Here is a 15,186-nt window from a genome sequence, read left to right on the forward strand (position 1 = left end):
TGAAATAGCAACCTGCCAAAGTCAGACCAGGAATGGCGAGTGATACGCTGGTTTTCATTGCAGGTTACGCTCAAAACACACCCATGATTAATTAAGAGACTTACCACATGCCTTTTGCTCGTTTTGAGCTGTACTTTTCCCGCTGTTATGACAGCAGGAAGACACGCTGACACACCCTAAATCAAGCTTTGCAGTGCGCAGTTGATGCCTCACCAAAAGATCGCTAAAACATGGACTGCACAAGACCTCTGGTTGTCCTTGAAGCACTTTTGGTAGTTACTGACCACTGCATACTGCAAATGCCCCACAAGACCTGTCTCACGTTGTGGAGATGTTCTGACCCAGTCGTCTAGGAATCACAATTCGGTTCTTGTCAAAGTGGCTTGGATCCTTATGCTTACGCTGGCTCCAACACATCACCTACAAGACTGGCTGTTCACTTGCTGCCAAACATGTAGATCCCACCGCTGGACCGGTGCCATCGTAACCAGATAATCCAATGCTATTCACCTCACCCGTCAGTGGGTTTAATGTTATGGCATTATTTTTATTATAATATATGTGCCTCCCTGGATGTTTCCTACAAATATCTCCCCGCCCCGTTTTGTCTGTCCCTGACCGCGCTCAGTTTATAGCCCCTTAAAAAGCGCTGTGTATCACTAGTTTATGACAGGGTCTTTAGGAGCGCCTCTTAAACTTACAACGTCCTATAAAATGTGATCAGTGTGTAGGTCTTGTCTGAAGGACTGGGGCATTAGCTTAGCTTAGCAGTGGGCTGTAGGTACCACACTGAGGGAGTGTGGACTGTTAGTCCTCTACCTGGAGAGGTGTCCCTCTTTTTTCTGCCGCGTGAGTTAATTACAGCGAAGGCGTCTCCCCCAGGGCCTGCAGGCGTACAGCAGCTGCAGCGGGATGCAGCTACCTAATTATACCGCCCAGAAAAGAGCTCACACCCAAGCCTTCACTCACCCTGAGAGAGCCAGAACAGGATTTTAATATGTAAACACATTTCTCATCTGCAACGGCCACAATTAACTGTGTGATTGACTTAGCTTAATTAATTAACCCCTTAAAACTCCAGGACTGTTTTAGTTATTAATTATAAGCCTTTTTTAATTTATTATTCAGTGTCTGCACTTATAAGAGTAAGGAACTGAAGCATTTCTGCCTTTTAATCTACTGCTACACTCTTCACAAGGGTTCTTCAAAGGTTCTCTTATATAGCCATCAGCTTTAAATTCAGCTGGAGGTTGTTTTATGCATTTATGCATACAGTGAAGACAAGAAAAGATAAATACCAGATTCAAATCGTCACTGTTTTAATGTATTTACCTGTAAAATTTTTAAACCATGTGTAAAGTAACAGCAATAATATAACAGAATTATAAAAAAAACATACAATTTTTATCTTCTTAATCAGTTTCCCATAATTTTTTGGGATCAACAAAAAAAGACAAAAGGTAGACAAGTGTGAGACAGTTATTTTAGCTCTCAGTGACTTTTATTTTGACACGGTCGAGCTGGACTCTCATTGTTTTTAGGGTTTTTTTGTTTGTTTGTTTTTTTTAACTGCAGAACTTTCAGAACAAGTTCAAAAAAAGTTCAAAAAAAGTTCAAATAGGCTATTTTTGTTAAAGCACGGGTCTTTATTTGTTCCCAGCAAGCTAATTGGCTCTGTTCGTTAAAGGGCGGGGCTTATCCACATGCTCTGTTCATGTTAGAGACAGCTGTTCAGTCAGTTAAACTGTATTCAACACTGGAGATTAATTTGCAGCTAGTGGTGATTAGTTGAACAAGTTGGGAACCATTTTGTAGATGGTTTGAATAGTTACAAATATAAATATATTATATATATATATATATATATATATATATATATATATGCATATGCTAATTATGTCGTAAATCCTTAATGATTGTGCAATCTGCTTTTCAGAGCATTTCACATATATCATCAGTTCTGAAACCACTCTGACCTTCTGCATGTTTCATTAGAAAGAAGGGTTCAGCGGGTTTGGTGCAGCACCCACTCCAAAAACTTACAATGTTGTCCACTGAGGAGAAAGACCTTGTGAAAAAGATCTCGTTAGTTCTCATCAGCATCCAATGTGTCACTTAGCTCTGATAGCTCCTTAGCACATCTGAAGACGCAGCTTCCATTGCTCATGCTGCTTCTTTAACTTTGCAGCACAATGCTTATTTTACCAGTCTTGCACGTATTGTGACTATTCTAAGGCCCGTTTTTTATGAGTTTAATGAGTTTCTTAGCCTCCTTTCACCCTGACCTTCAATATTCAGGACCCCACAGGACCACCACAGAGCAGTGGTGGTCATTCTCAGTGCTGCAGGGACACTGACTGACATGGTGGTGGGGTGTTAAGCGTGTGCTGCTGCTAGAGGGATTTAAGCACCTCAGCGTTACTGCTGGACTGAGAAAAGTCCACCAACCAGATTTATCCAGCCAACAGCGGCGTCCTGTGGGCAGCGTCCTGTAGGCACTGATGAAAGACTAGAGGATGACCAACACAAACTGCAAGCTTCTGCCTCTGACTTTACATCTACAAAGTGGACCAACTAGGTAGGAGTGTCGAATAGAGTGGACAGTGAGTTTAATAACTCCAGCAGCACTGCTGCGTCTGATCCACTCATACCACCAGCGCAACACACACTACCAACACACCGCCAGCATGTCAGTCAGTGTCACTGCTGCAGTGCTGAGAATGACCCACCACCCAAATATTACCTGCTCTGTGATGGTCAGTCCAGAAACAGGGTGAACGGAGGCTAGCAAAGAATGCAGAGAAACAGAGCCTGGAACTACAGAGTGCTCCTATATGGTGAGTGTGAAGAAACAAGGGGTCATGTTTTGACATAATGTGAATGATTGAAGAAAAAAAATGGCCAGGAAATTGGCCAGACATGAAATTCCATGTGGATTTTTTTTTTGCGTGACGGGGTGGTTTGTGAATGCTACAGTCACATGCAAATAAGAGGATGAGAGGAATGAACAATGCTGCCAGAGAACACTCAAATGGTAAAAAAGGACTGTAATCCTTACTTATGCAGAGATACTTACTTCTAACATCACAGTAAATCTGATGATGCTTTTTATGAATCCCAAACTCTCCGAACGTACGATGATGTGAGGTGAGGTTAAATCAACAAGGCTCCAAATCTTGCTCAAAACCAGCGCTCTAAAAAACAGCCACTGTAATGTGCCAAAGCTCCATTTTCTGTGCTCTGCACTAGTACACACACACACACAGCATGAGTGCAGGGGCAGCTGTGGCGCTGTTTCAGCAATTCCTGGAGCTTTAAGGAATTGCATTCATATTGATGATCCTGGACGCATAAGATGCTTTAAAGCCAGTTCAGGCTCTCCGTCCTTCTGAGCTGGCTGCAGATGTTCATGATGCTGCAGAACGGGCCTAGCCATAATAATTACTCTTTAGGTTCAGTATCTGCATTTGAAATGGTTCAGTGCGCAATGGACACTGTAACCTCCTTTTAAAAACACCATATGTATACTGAACGATTCCAGCAGCCACCCATATGTCAGTGTAGGCCTATAGGCTTAGCTTATACTGTATAGTGGGCACCAACCCTGGAGATCTACCTTCTGTGGCAGGCTTCAGCCCCAAACCTAATCCATCTAATTATTGGTGTCGGAAGTGCTCGATTAGCTGCACTTTTGTGAGGTGTGTTAGATTCAGGGCCCCAGGAGGAGGATTGGTGGCCACTGATTTGCTGCATACACCAAGTAGGAGATACTGGAAACCTTGTATATATGTGTGTGTGTGTGTGTGTGTGTGTGTGTTTATATATATATAAATATATAGCATAAATTTGCATCTCTACATATATGGCTGCCATCACAGACATGAAAGCTGTGATTGGCAGCCAAGGTAATTTCCCCATAGTGCTCTTTAAGGTCAAATATTAGTACGGTGTTGTTTAAATATGAATAATAACTTATTTGCATTATAATTATTATACTAATGTATTTGCATTATATAAGCAGTTGTCATTTCTGCGAATAAATTCCCTAAATAGCAATATTTTTATTTGGTATTTGGGGGAAATGTTGTCATCATGACACATGGTTCCCTAAACACATTGCCTCTAAATAGTAATACCTGAGAAACTGATGATGTAGGGTGGTCTTCTAAGTTGTAGAGTATGCTTCAGTGTTGAATCTATGCCATAGCCTAGCCATGTACCCCAAGTCATACCCTACACCGTAACCTGGCACCTCCCTAGAAATGTAAGGCCCTGTCCCAATTCTTGCCCCAAACGCCCCTCCTGAAAGTGCACTTTAATGAAGATATCGAAGAGTGGGTAAAAGAGGGGTGAGAATTCAAGGTGTCCGAGAGTTCAGAGCGGAGTTGGGCCACACTACGCCTAGCAGCCCTTCACCTGTATACAACGCTGCTATTGTCGCTGTGCTGCTGCTAAGAGAACATTAGCATCACTACGAAAAGTTAAATATTGCTTTTACTCCTTTATTTTCTAATTCATGACCCCCACAATCATTTCAGACTGGATAAGAAAAGGACCGTAAATTTTACTCACACTTTTTCCACACTAACTTTTCTTGTTTTTTGGTTGGTTTATGCGAGGAACGTCACTGGATTGCAGTGGAACACGAGTAACTGCCTTCCAGAAAGTGTGATCTGATGCAGACTCACAAGAGGGGCACTTGAAGTGTTAACGGGGGGCTTGTGAGCACACCTTTTGGTGAAAAAAAAACACCCTACAGCCGTGCAAACGAGGAGTGTAAGAAATGGGACAGCAAGCGACACAGACCACAACAACTGTGACTGAGCAGTCTTAAGCCTTTTTACTTGTAAATTTTTTTACTTCTAAATCTGTTTGGACGAACATGGATCATGGAACATGGATTGCTTGCAAATGACAAACAAATTATCACATCTACCCGTAATTCTTCGTCAGTGTCCATCAGTGGCCGGACAAGCACAGAATCCCCCTACCCCTTGGGTTCAATGGCCATATGGACTCTCCTCTCCTGTGACTTTTTCATAACAGAAAAAAAACCTTTTTGCTCGAACACAAACAGTATCTGCTCAGTATCAGTCACATTCATTTGTGATACGGCTAAAGAGTCCACACAGTGGAATTAACACCCCCCCCCCCCCCAGACCAGTGGTTTGGCAGCACAGGGATGCAGATGCAATAATGCACAAGTATAAACAAACACAGCGGCACAGCGGCCATTTGCACAAGCGTTAGCTCAAAGTGTAGGCCTTCAGGAGGTCTTGCCCAAACTCTATTACTGGCGTAGAGTGGTGCACTGGCCCCGCCAGGCAATCAAACCCTAGTCTGCCACTGGAAGATTGGTGTTGTTACATTAACAGCCTGCTGATAAATCAAGATGCGACAAAATGTAAATGACTCTGCTCTGATTGGCTGTCTTGTATTGTGCCTTGTTCTAAAACTAATTTGCATTATGGAAAATAAGACACATTTGGAGGGTTTTTGGGTAGAGAGCATGCTGACCCACCACCATACCCACTGCTGTTAATGAGATTTTAAGGTCTGTATATGTGTGTGTGTGTGTGTGTGTGGTGGAATATCTTAAACCTGATCCAGATCTGTGGCTAGTTTCCTTCTTTTAGTTAAGAATAGTTGGGATTAAGCAGAATTAAATTCATTTAAAGTCAACCATCCGTCCGTCCATCCATCCGTCCGTCCATCCATCCGTCCGTCCATGCACCCATCCATTCATTCATTCATCCATCCATCCATCCATTCATTTATTCAGGCTGAAAAATGCTCTGCTACTCCCGAGTCACTACTAAAAACACACCATGACCGGGTTGTGCGGTGCCGGGCTGGTGGATTACCACGCGAGTCTGCGGTAATTTGAAGAATCCCAGAAGACCTGAGGAGGCATGAAAACAAGCAGCTGGGGATTATAGCACAGCGATACAAACACAACGGGATGGGCTCGTTCCCCAGCGGGACCACACGGATGGAAGGAGGATGAGGAGGAGGAGGATGGAGTCCGGACTCATGAAAAATTCATTAAAAAAGAAGGAAACTAGCCACAGAGCTGGACCAGGTTTAAGATGTTCCACCACACACACACACACACATACACACACACACACACACCTTAAAATCTCATTAACAGCAGTGGGTATGGTTGTGGGCCAGTGTGCTCTCTACCCAAAAACCCTCCCAAAATCTGGACCAAACGTGTCTTCTTTCCCATGATGCACCGCTTGGCTGTACAGTTACTAGAGCTGCTATTTTTAGCCCGGGCTGTTGGTGCATTTCTAAACGGGCGACTCCAGCATGGAGCAGGATTATTCCTCAGATGGCACTGCTGCCGAGGAACGCACCTTCATTCAAATAAGAAGCACTAGCGCAAGATCAACAATGGGGCTGCGTCTCACTTCAAAAAGAGATGAAACACACACACACACACACACATACACACACACAAACACACACACACATACACACACAAACACCCTCTCTGCATGCTCAGATGTGCATGCAGCGCCGGGTCAGGCTTCATCTTTCTGCTTAGCTAAGCTGAGATCCCTCCCTTCCTTTTCCTCACATCTCTCCCTCTCTCTTTCTTTCTCTCTCGCACTCTCTCTCTCCCCCTCATTAGCCGTACATACAATGCGAGCTTCCAGCAGCGGCTAACATCACGTTCGGGAAAAAGCAAAGCGCTGAGTAAAAATGCAACGGCATCTCCTGTGGGCGCTGAGTGACTGAAATTTCCTCTAAATCTTTAATGAGCCGGAAAGCTTCTCCAAAGAAAGTGAAGTTACTGAATCTGGAGGGGCTTATGCCGATCAATTAACTCGCTTTCAGGGAGAAGGGGGATGGTTGGGGTGGGGAGGGGGGTTTGTTGGTGGGAGAAGACGTCAATTGTACACACTTTAATAGAGGCCTAATGGAGTAGAAAACATACTATATCAAATAAGTTGCATGGCTTGCATGGCTCTCCCTGAACGGAAGGAGCTCCAACTTCCGGCCTTGTTACTGTCGCGTCCGAAGGCCGGAGTGCCTGGTTAATTGTGTGTGCATACCTCCATCATCCTTTAAAACCATTAATTCTGCACGCAGTATCAATATTTGAGCTTCTATATTCATTAGCCCCAAAACTGCAAGTCAGCTGCATTGCCTTCTGTTTCAACAACTCCTGTCAAATTGTTCTGTTTTTTTATATGGCGAAGATTTACCAAGCCTTATAAGCCTTGCTTTAATTACTAGAACCTTCTCCATCTGCCAGCCCGAGACCACTAAAATGCATCTGTCTCATGATGTACGCTCTTAAAAACAAAGGTGTCAAAATGGGTCTTGGCTTGGATGTACATTTTGAGGAAAAGCCATTCATTGTAAGCACTTTTATATTACATAGAGCCTCCTAAAAACCTAAAAACTGGGATGCACAGATATGTGCCTTGTGGTCCAATTGCCAATATCTGATATTTTTTGAGAAAGGGAAGCACTTGTATTTTAGCACATCTCTTCTACATCTCAGGTTGTTTCCCGAACCTACTGTTTACGAACTGATTCTGAAATTAGCAGAAAGAAAAGTGTGCAAACATTACGACTTAATCCAAAGGCAAGTCGCACAGTCGCTGAAAAGTCTGATGAATTCCTTCATTTATTCATCTTCGGATCCTGGCCAATGTTCTGATTGGTCCAGAGCGGAAGGCAGAAATACACCCTGGAACTTGGCGCCAGCGGGTTCAGAGTCTGCCTGAAATCACTCAGTGCAAGACAGGAAGACCCCATTGAGAGCTGCCACGGTGTCTGGAGCGTACCTGGACTCACTGCAAGACCTCATGATGGACAGGGCACCAGCAGATCTGGAGCCGACCGAGAATCCCTGGGCCCAATGCAAGAACTCCTGATGGACAGGGCATCAGAGAAATCACTGGGAGCAATGCAGGAATATGCCCTAGACAGGATGCCAGTGGGTCCAGAGTCTAATTGGATTTACTTGGAGCAAGATAAAAATGCCCTCTGGACAGGGTCCGAGACCTACCCGGAATCCCAGGGTGCAAGGTATGAATACACCATGAAGAGGGTGCCAGTGGGTCTGGAGACTCACTGAGTGCGAGGCAGGAATACCCCCTGGGACAGTGTACCAGTCCATTGCAGGGTATCTCACACCCCTATTCACTCAAACACTCGCATCTAGGGGCAATTTTGCAATTCATCTACTATGTGTTTTTGGGAGGTGGGAGGAAACCAGCGTATCTGGGGGAAACCCACGCGAACACGAGGAAATCTGAGCTAAGACAGTGATCAGAGCCTGGAATACCTACTGGACAAGGTGCCAGTGAGTCCAGAGCCTACTTAAAATTACTGGGTACTATACAGGAATACTCCATGGACATGGTGCCAGTGAGGCTCGAACCCACAACCCTTTGGCTTCTGGGGCCGTGAAGCACACACAGTACTTGCTGTAGTAGATACTGTTAGTGTACTGTTACCATTGCATTAAAAAAAATATGAATCAAATGTATCAGATATATTATTTTGCATGACATCACAGGGTACACCGCCAACATGCAGCTTAAAGTTTCACATCCCCCAAACCCAAACACCTTCCCACATCCCTGCAGGAAGTGTTTCTTCGACGGCAGCGCTCCAAAGAAACCTTTTTGGCAGCGTTATTTTTAAGAGTGCAGAATAATGACGCGTGGACATCAGGGTAAAGTGGTTCTTAAGGTAAAAGGGATCGGACGTTGAGGGTGCCAGAAGGTCTCAGCAGTTTAAAAAAAGTGCTTGGCCCCCCCAACATTGCGCCTCCAACCATACGCCTAAACGCAGAGTGGTCTGAGCATGGCATGAACAGTCAGCTTTTAGCAATCGCAGGAGAAAAGTGCTGACATTGCTCCCCCCACTGCTAAAACACCTCTCCACTGTCTCCTGCGTGCTAAACCAGCTCAAGTTAACCCAAACAGGGCTTATTAGAATGCATGAAAACAACGCCCTTGTGTGGAGTTATTTCCACCGAGCAGCGCCTGAATCGCCATGAACACAAGAAATCTGATCAGAAGGAGAGGCGGAAGCTGCCAAAGAGAGCTTAAAAAGGCTGTGCTCTCTTTAAAAAGGCTGTGCTCTCATAGAAACTTTTAAATGAACAACTTCAAACTTTCCAAGGCCTGCTGGCGAAGCCTGGGCGTAGTTCACATACACATAAGATGCTAGCCGTTAGACCACTGCTAGCATAAATAATACATCGACACAGTGGTCAGAATGGAAAGAGGGTGCTACAAAAGAGAATGAACAACTTTAAGCTGTCAAGGAATAACTTTAGAAGAGGGCTGAGGGTAGAGACTGCACATATTTAACATGTGCATACACAAAATGTCCAAAAGTATGCAGACAGCCTTTCTAATTCTGAGTTCTACTTTGACGTACACTGTACTGTGCTCGCATTACCTGCATTAAAAAAGCACTGGTAATAGAAAGAGGACCTAAGGTCACTGTGCTCAATGTCAAGCATGAACTAGACTGTATAAACCTCCCCAAGCTTTGGGCTGCGGAGCAGTCAAACTGGATTCTATGGAGTGATTGAGCTCCAGGATCATTTTTGGGATGAGTCGGGATGAGTCGGAATGGCACTAATCATCCAACACCAGTACCTGACCACACACATGGCTGAATGCAATCAGATCCTCACAGCAATGTTTTAACATCAAGTGTAAAAGCTTTCCCAGAACAGTAGAAGAGAGACTGTAGACTGCAGAAAATGGGGAACAAACAAACTTCCTATCAATTTCTGATGGATTGAGAAGAAAAGCTAAATGAGCAGGTGTCTACGAATCTTCAGAGATACCGAGAACTTTCCAGAACTTTCCAGGTCAATTTCATGTCATATAGACTAGGCTTGAGACCTAGGCTTCTTATTCTGTTATTAATCTGAATGTAAAAGCTATTGTAAATGATTTGGTAATCATTTGGTTTTAGCATACAATATCTTGTGGAGTCCCACAGGGTTCTATTCAAGGGCCTATGAAACTGATGTTATTTTAGACTTACATACAGGTTCTAAGGGGTTAAAATTGCTACTGACTGTTATGATTTTTTTATTCTGGTGATGAAATGCAGATCCTAAAGTATCTATCCTTAATATTTTTGCCTAACTTGTACAGAATGTAATATAATGCAATTAATTGCACATTGTGTAATTACATTTAAATATTACAGCCATATGACATGCACTTGTCTAAAGGTTAAGCCAAGCAGATGTGAGTGTCACATTACTGGGACTATGACGCTCAGTAACCTCATACAAGTAAACAACAACAACAACAACAACACAGATTCAGTGGCAAAATCCCAAGTCCTGTCACAGTCCAGTTGCTTAGCGCCCCCCTCCCCACCTAACCCTCCTCCACATGAGCCACATGGTGCCCGGTGAGAGAATGATGTCGTATTGCGAGCGAGGCCCAAGTCCGCCCTGCTATTTACCCCCACGCTCGGCTTTACACGTGTGAATTAGCACCCCGTCACAGACAGCAGTGTGTCTGCGGCCCGCCGCGTAGTAGCAGCCCAGCTGGACAAATCCTCCATCCGATTATTCTGCAATCAGACCCCTGGCTCAGCGCCCAAAGCATCAGTTGGTCGAATCTTTGACAGGGATTAACCAACCTGCACTAGCGCTAAAGGACCAGCAGAGCCAGCCGGAACTCAAAGGAATAAAACAGCGGATCAGCACAGTCAACAGCAAACCCTGTGTGACTCGCATGATCCGCAAAGCTGCACTCTTACGAATAAAGGTGCCAAGCATTCATTGAAAGGCTCTTTAGTCAACCAAAAGTGGTTCTTCTGTGGCATGGCTCCAAAGAACCCCTTTTGGCACCTTTATTTTTAAGAGTGTGGGTGTGTTTAATCTGCGCCACACTGAGTCACGGCGCAGGTTAGCCGAAATTTGAAAACAAGCAGCGTGATCAAAAGAGGAGTGCTGGAAACGTCTCGTCTCACAGCGCTGAAGCCCAGAAGTTGATGCCAGAACCCAATCTTAAACTGAACCTCTCACACTGCAGCGCATCTCCAACAAACGCTTCCACTTGCAGTTCATAGCCCTGGACAGATCCTACAAAACAACTACAGCAACATATTTTAAAGGGTTTCCATTTTAGAGAAGAATCATATAAGCAGCCAACCAACCATGTATGCATTTAAACGTTTACAAAAAATATTGGACAAAAGTATTGGGACACCTGCTCATTTATTGTTTCTTGAGTTGATCCTGCTTTTCTTGGAGTAACGGTGTCCATGGTCCACGAAAGGCTTCTTTACAAGATTTTGAAGCACTGCAGTAAAGATTTGATTAGTGAGCGCAGGATGCTGGATGATCACCACCCCACCTCATCCCCAACTTCCCAACTCATCCCAAAAGCATTGGATGAAGCACCAACCATCATTCCAGAGAACACAGTACTTCCACTGCTCCGCAGCTCAATGTAGTGTTAGCCCACCCCTGGCATTAGACATGTTACCAATAGGTCCATGTTGATCTGCTTCAGATTGTCCTATTCTACTGGCAGTACTTCTCTACAGGGACTAGACAAGTATTGTGTGTGTATTTACAAATCAACTTATAATAATAATGCAACTTAAAGTAGCTGAATGCATTAATTAAAAGGGGTGTCCACAAACATTTGGACGCAGTGTATCCGTACAAACCCATTTTAAGGGTGTATGATCAACAAGCAACTCATTGAATTAAATTAGTTAGTGGCATTAAAGTACACTCAAAGCAAAAAGGGTTCTATTTACTGCTGGAAACGGGTTTGATGACGGGTTCGAAAGCATTTTTGCTGTTGTGTAGAACCACATTTTTTATGGTTCTATATAGAAATATTGCATTCACTAAAGAACATTAAAGAACCTCATTTTTTGTATGGTCAATAAGTGACCAAGTACTAAAAAAAGGGGCTTTGACAAAAATAGTGGAGCCTTTTTAGTGCTACATAGAGCCATGTTCCAAACAGTTCCTTGGAGAACCATCTAATGGAGAGCAAATGATTCTGTACAGAACCACTGCATTAACTAAAGGATCACTAAATATAACCTCCCTGCCCATCAGAAAGTGACCTAGAGTCATTAGTTAGCGGCAGTATATATATATAACCATATTTTAAACACGTCTTTAAAGAACTATGTAATGGATGGCAAGTGAGTTTGAGTTTGTATGGTTCTAAACAGAACTACTGCAATAACTAAACAACCCTTAAAGCTAATAATCAATTTAGGCCCTGTGTGACATTAGTTAGTGGTATTAATGTACTCTCAACGGCAAAAAGGTTCTATATGGCACTGGAAACGGGTTATTTGACAAGACCAGTCGAGCCCATATTGGTGCTGTACAGAAGCATTTTTACGTTGTTCTCTAAATGACCATCTAATGAAGAGCCATTTAAACAGGTAATCCAGGTAACCCTGCTTTTTGATTTTGGATTATTGCACACTTGAAGATAAAGGGTTCTACATACTACTGCGAAAGGGTTCTTCGACTCATTACAATAGTCAAGCCATATCACATATATATATATATATATATATATATATATATATATATATATATATATATATATATATAAAACAAAATTAACCATTGACTTAAGGAAGGAAGCTCCAAAAAAAAATTCCAAAAAGCAGAAATTGGTCATAAAGACAAAATAAAGACATTTGATCACCAGAGAAAACACAACATCACCCCCCTTTACCTTTCCAGCCTTAATACGGACACTAAAAACGCTCCTCATATTGATCCAGTTTTCCTTCTTTAAAATCTACTGTGCTTCAAAATGAACTGCTTTAACTGAAGCGCTTCACTTTCCTTTAAGATGAGCATCTAAAAGTAGCCTATCGTGATCAAACTACTCAAACTACACACACACACACACACACACTCTACCAGCCTACAGGAGGACACACACAGCTGACATCATCGCATCACACAGTGCGAGTGTGTGCTGTCTCAGGTACAGATTTGTTACAGGATCAGGTCAGATTCAACCTTTTCTGCTGATACCGGAGGCCCATACCCATCAGTACCAGTACCGATATCCCATCTGTAAGTTTAACAATTTTCACGTTTCAGGATATTTCATATTTGTGAAATTTTGATCAGCTGGAACTGAGGCTAAGCATCAGTAGAGCTACATTTCAAATAATGCAGTCATTTGTATTCACATTTACACTAAATCGAATGGAAAAGACTGATTATGTTCTGTTCGTAATGAAACATGCAGTCGATCAGTGTACTTTAGGGCACTGATATTATCCACAATGTGAATTCAATTATATAAATGAAGATATAGCGTCATATTCATTTCCATAGAGTAGTGTAGATGATGGCGTATGTAAATAAGCCGACAGCCCAAAGTTGGCTTCCCTAGCTTTAATACACAGCTGCGTTTGGTCTGTTCTATTTGAGAATGTATTGTTTAACAGTGGATACTACGTTTCTATATACTGGACTCCAAATTAATGTCTCGTCATATCAGAACTGATGGAAATGATGGAACATGGTTCAATGCAGCAACCTGTGGATGGGCGGGACCGCACTGCCGCATTATCATAACCATACACCACAAGACAGCATGGCTATACTGCACTGAGACATTTACATCCTGAAACTTAGACTAACCTACATATCGTCACTGTCCTGCAAAAACCTTGTATCTCCAAAATGCCAACTTTACAGGAGACGGAAACTTAAGTATAACCTTCTTAACTTTTAATGGAAGTCAGTGGAGAAATATGCCATTCCATGCCATTTTGGAGCAGTTTCTATTAGTCCATTCATCATAAAAAATTTAAACAATGTAAAGATCTATCAGATCAGAGACATTATGTCAAAAAGTGAAAATGGCAGAAGAAAATGGAGATACAAGGTTTGTGTCCATTTTAATTAGTTCCTGAAAAATCCATAGTAGTTGTTGGGTAATTAGCATTATGGTCAATGCATGAATAATAAGGGTCGAAGGCATTTCAGGGGTTAGGCAGGGTATAAACACACATGACAGCGGAAAGGATCGTCCCACCTACCAAAGTGCAGAATCGCTCAGGCGGATTCCCACAGGTGATGTTCGGTGGGTCCACTCGGATCTGCATGTAGTCCTTCATGGACATGGATCTGGGCTGGCAAGCGTAATACTCCCATGTGGGTCCATCGTCAGTGCTGACCAGCGACTTGCATATGTCATACTGGCCGAGAGTCAAGAGGACGCAGTGGAGGAAGAGGGACGCCTGTAAGAGCATGGCACTGGGTACGACCGTGGGCATGGGAAGGCAAGTGGTGCCACAGCTGGAGAGCGTGCGGGAAATTTCAGCATGGACGTCGAGCTCCTCTCATCGTTTAGGTTCTTGACCATTCGCTTGTGCGTTCACAACTCTTCTCCTTGGTGGACCAAGTCTGCCGGTGACGGAAACGGAGTGTGAAACCACTTTTTTTTTTTTTTTTTAAATAAAAACAAAAAGCAAAAAAAACAAAAACAACTCAGGTAGTCTGTGTGAACAGGTGTGTTGCTTTTGATTTCGTGGACCTTACGGTGACATCGCGAGCGGGTTCAGGAAAGCATCTCCTCGTGTGGACGGCAGTGAAGTCCACAGGTCCTCCTCATGCTGCTGATGTAGATGTGCGGCGGCTTTGATCGTCAGTGGCTCTCATTCCTGACTTTCTGTCTAGGAAACCAGAAAGAGAAGAAATCAGAGGAAACGTAGCGCAGCTTCAGCTTTTTTTTTTTTTTTCCTTCCACATATCGGGTTGCATTAAACCAAACTGAGGCGATATTCCCATGTGGCTCAGCTAAACAGGACGACTCTCAGACACTTTGCTATCTTTAGATAAGAGGAAACACACAGGAACAGAAAAACAATACTCACGAGCCTGGTCTGACAAACGTCTGACAATCTGACAAAATGCAAAACCAAAATAAAAGTTTAAGAGCTTGAGGGATTTAAGCAGGGGAACATTTCCTCGTGGCTTCAGTACTATCTTTTATAAGGCAATATTTCACACTGTTAATAAACAGGACATCACACTCAAGCTTTCAGGCACATGTTAATAAGCAAAACCCAGCAGATTTTAGGAAATCAAGGAAATCTTGAAGTGGGCTTTTTGTCTTTCTCTAAACTCACAGTCTTGAAATCCCAGTAAAGACTAGCCCGTTCTCC

The 15,186-nt window shown here is 43.2% G+C and overlaps 1 protein-coding gene across 6 annotated transcripts in view; it reads right to left on the reverse strand.

Annotated features, from left to right (window-relative positions):
• The window catches only part of ntng2a (netrin g2a), a 92,714-nt gene that overhangs the window by 76,786 nt on the left and 742 nt on the right, over window positions 1–15,186 (reverse strand). Inside the window, exons 2-3 of one of the 6 annotated variants that reach the window (XM_072681473.1) lie at window positions 14,561–14,694; window positions 14,059–14,425 (exon numbers count right to left, since the gene is read on the reverse strand). In XM_072681473.1, coding sequence (XP_072537574.1) covers window positions 14,059–14,295 — 237 coding nt within the window. In that variant the 5' untranslated portion in view covers window positions 14,296–14,425; window positions 14,561–14,694. The other 5 variants (XM_072681477.1, XM_072681475.1, XM_072681474.1 and 2 more) reach the window with 5 other exon arrangements.

The sequence above is a fragment of the Salminus brasiliensis genome, chromosome 6 (assembly GCF_030463535.1).
Source record: "Salminus brasiliensis chromosome 6, fSalBra1.hap2, whole genome shotgun sequence".
NCBI lineage: Eukaryota > Metazoa > Chordata > Actinopteri > Characiformes > Bryconidae > Salminus > Salminus brasiliensis.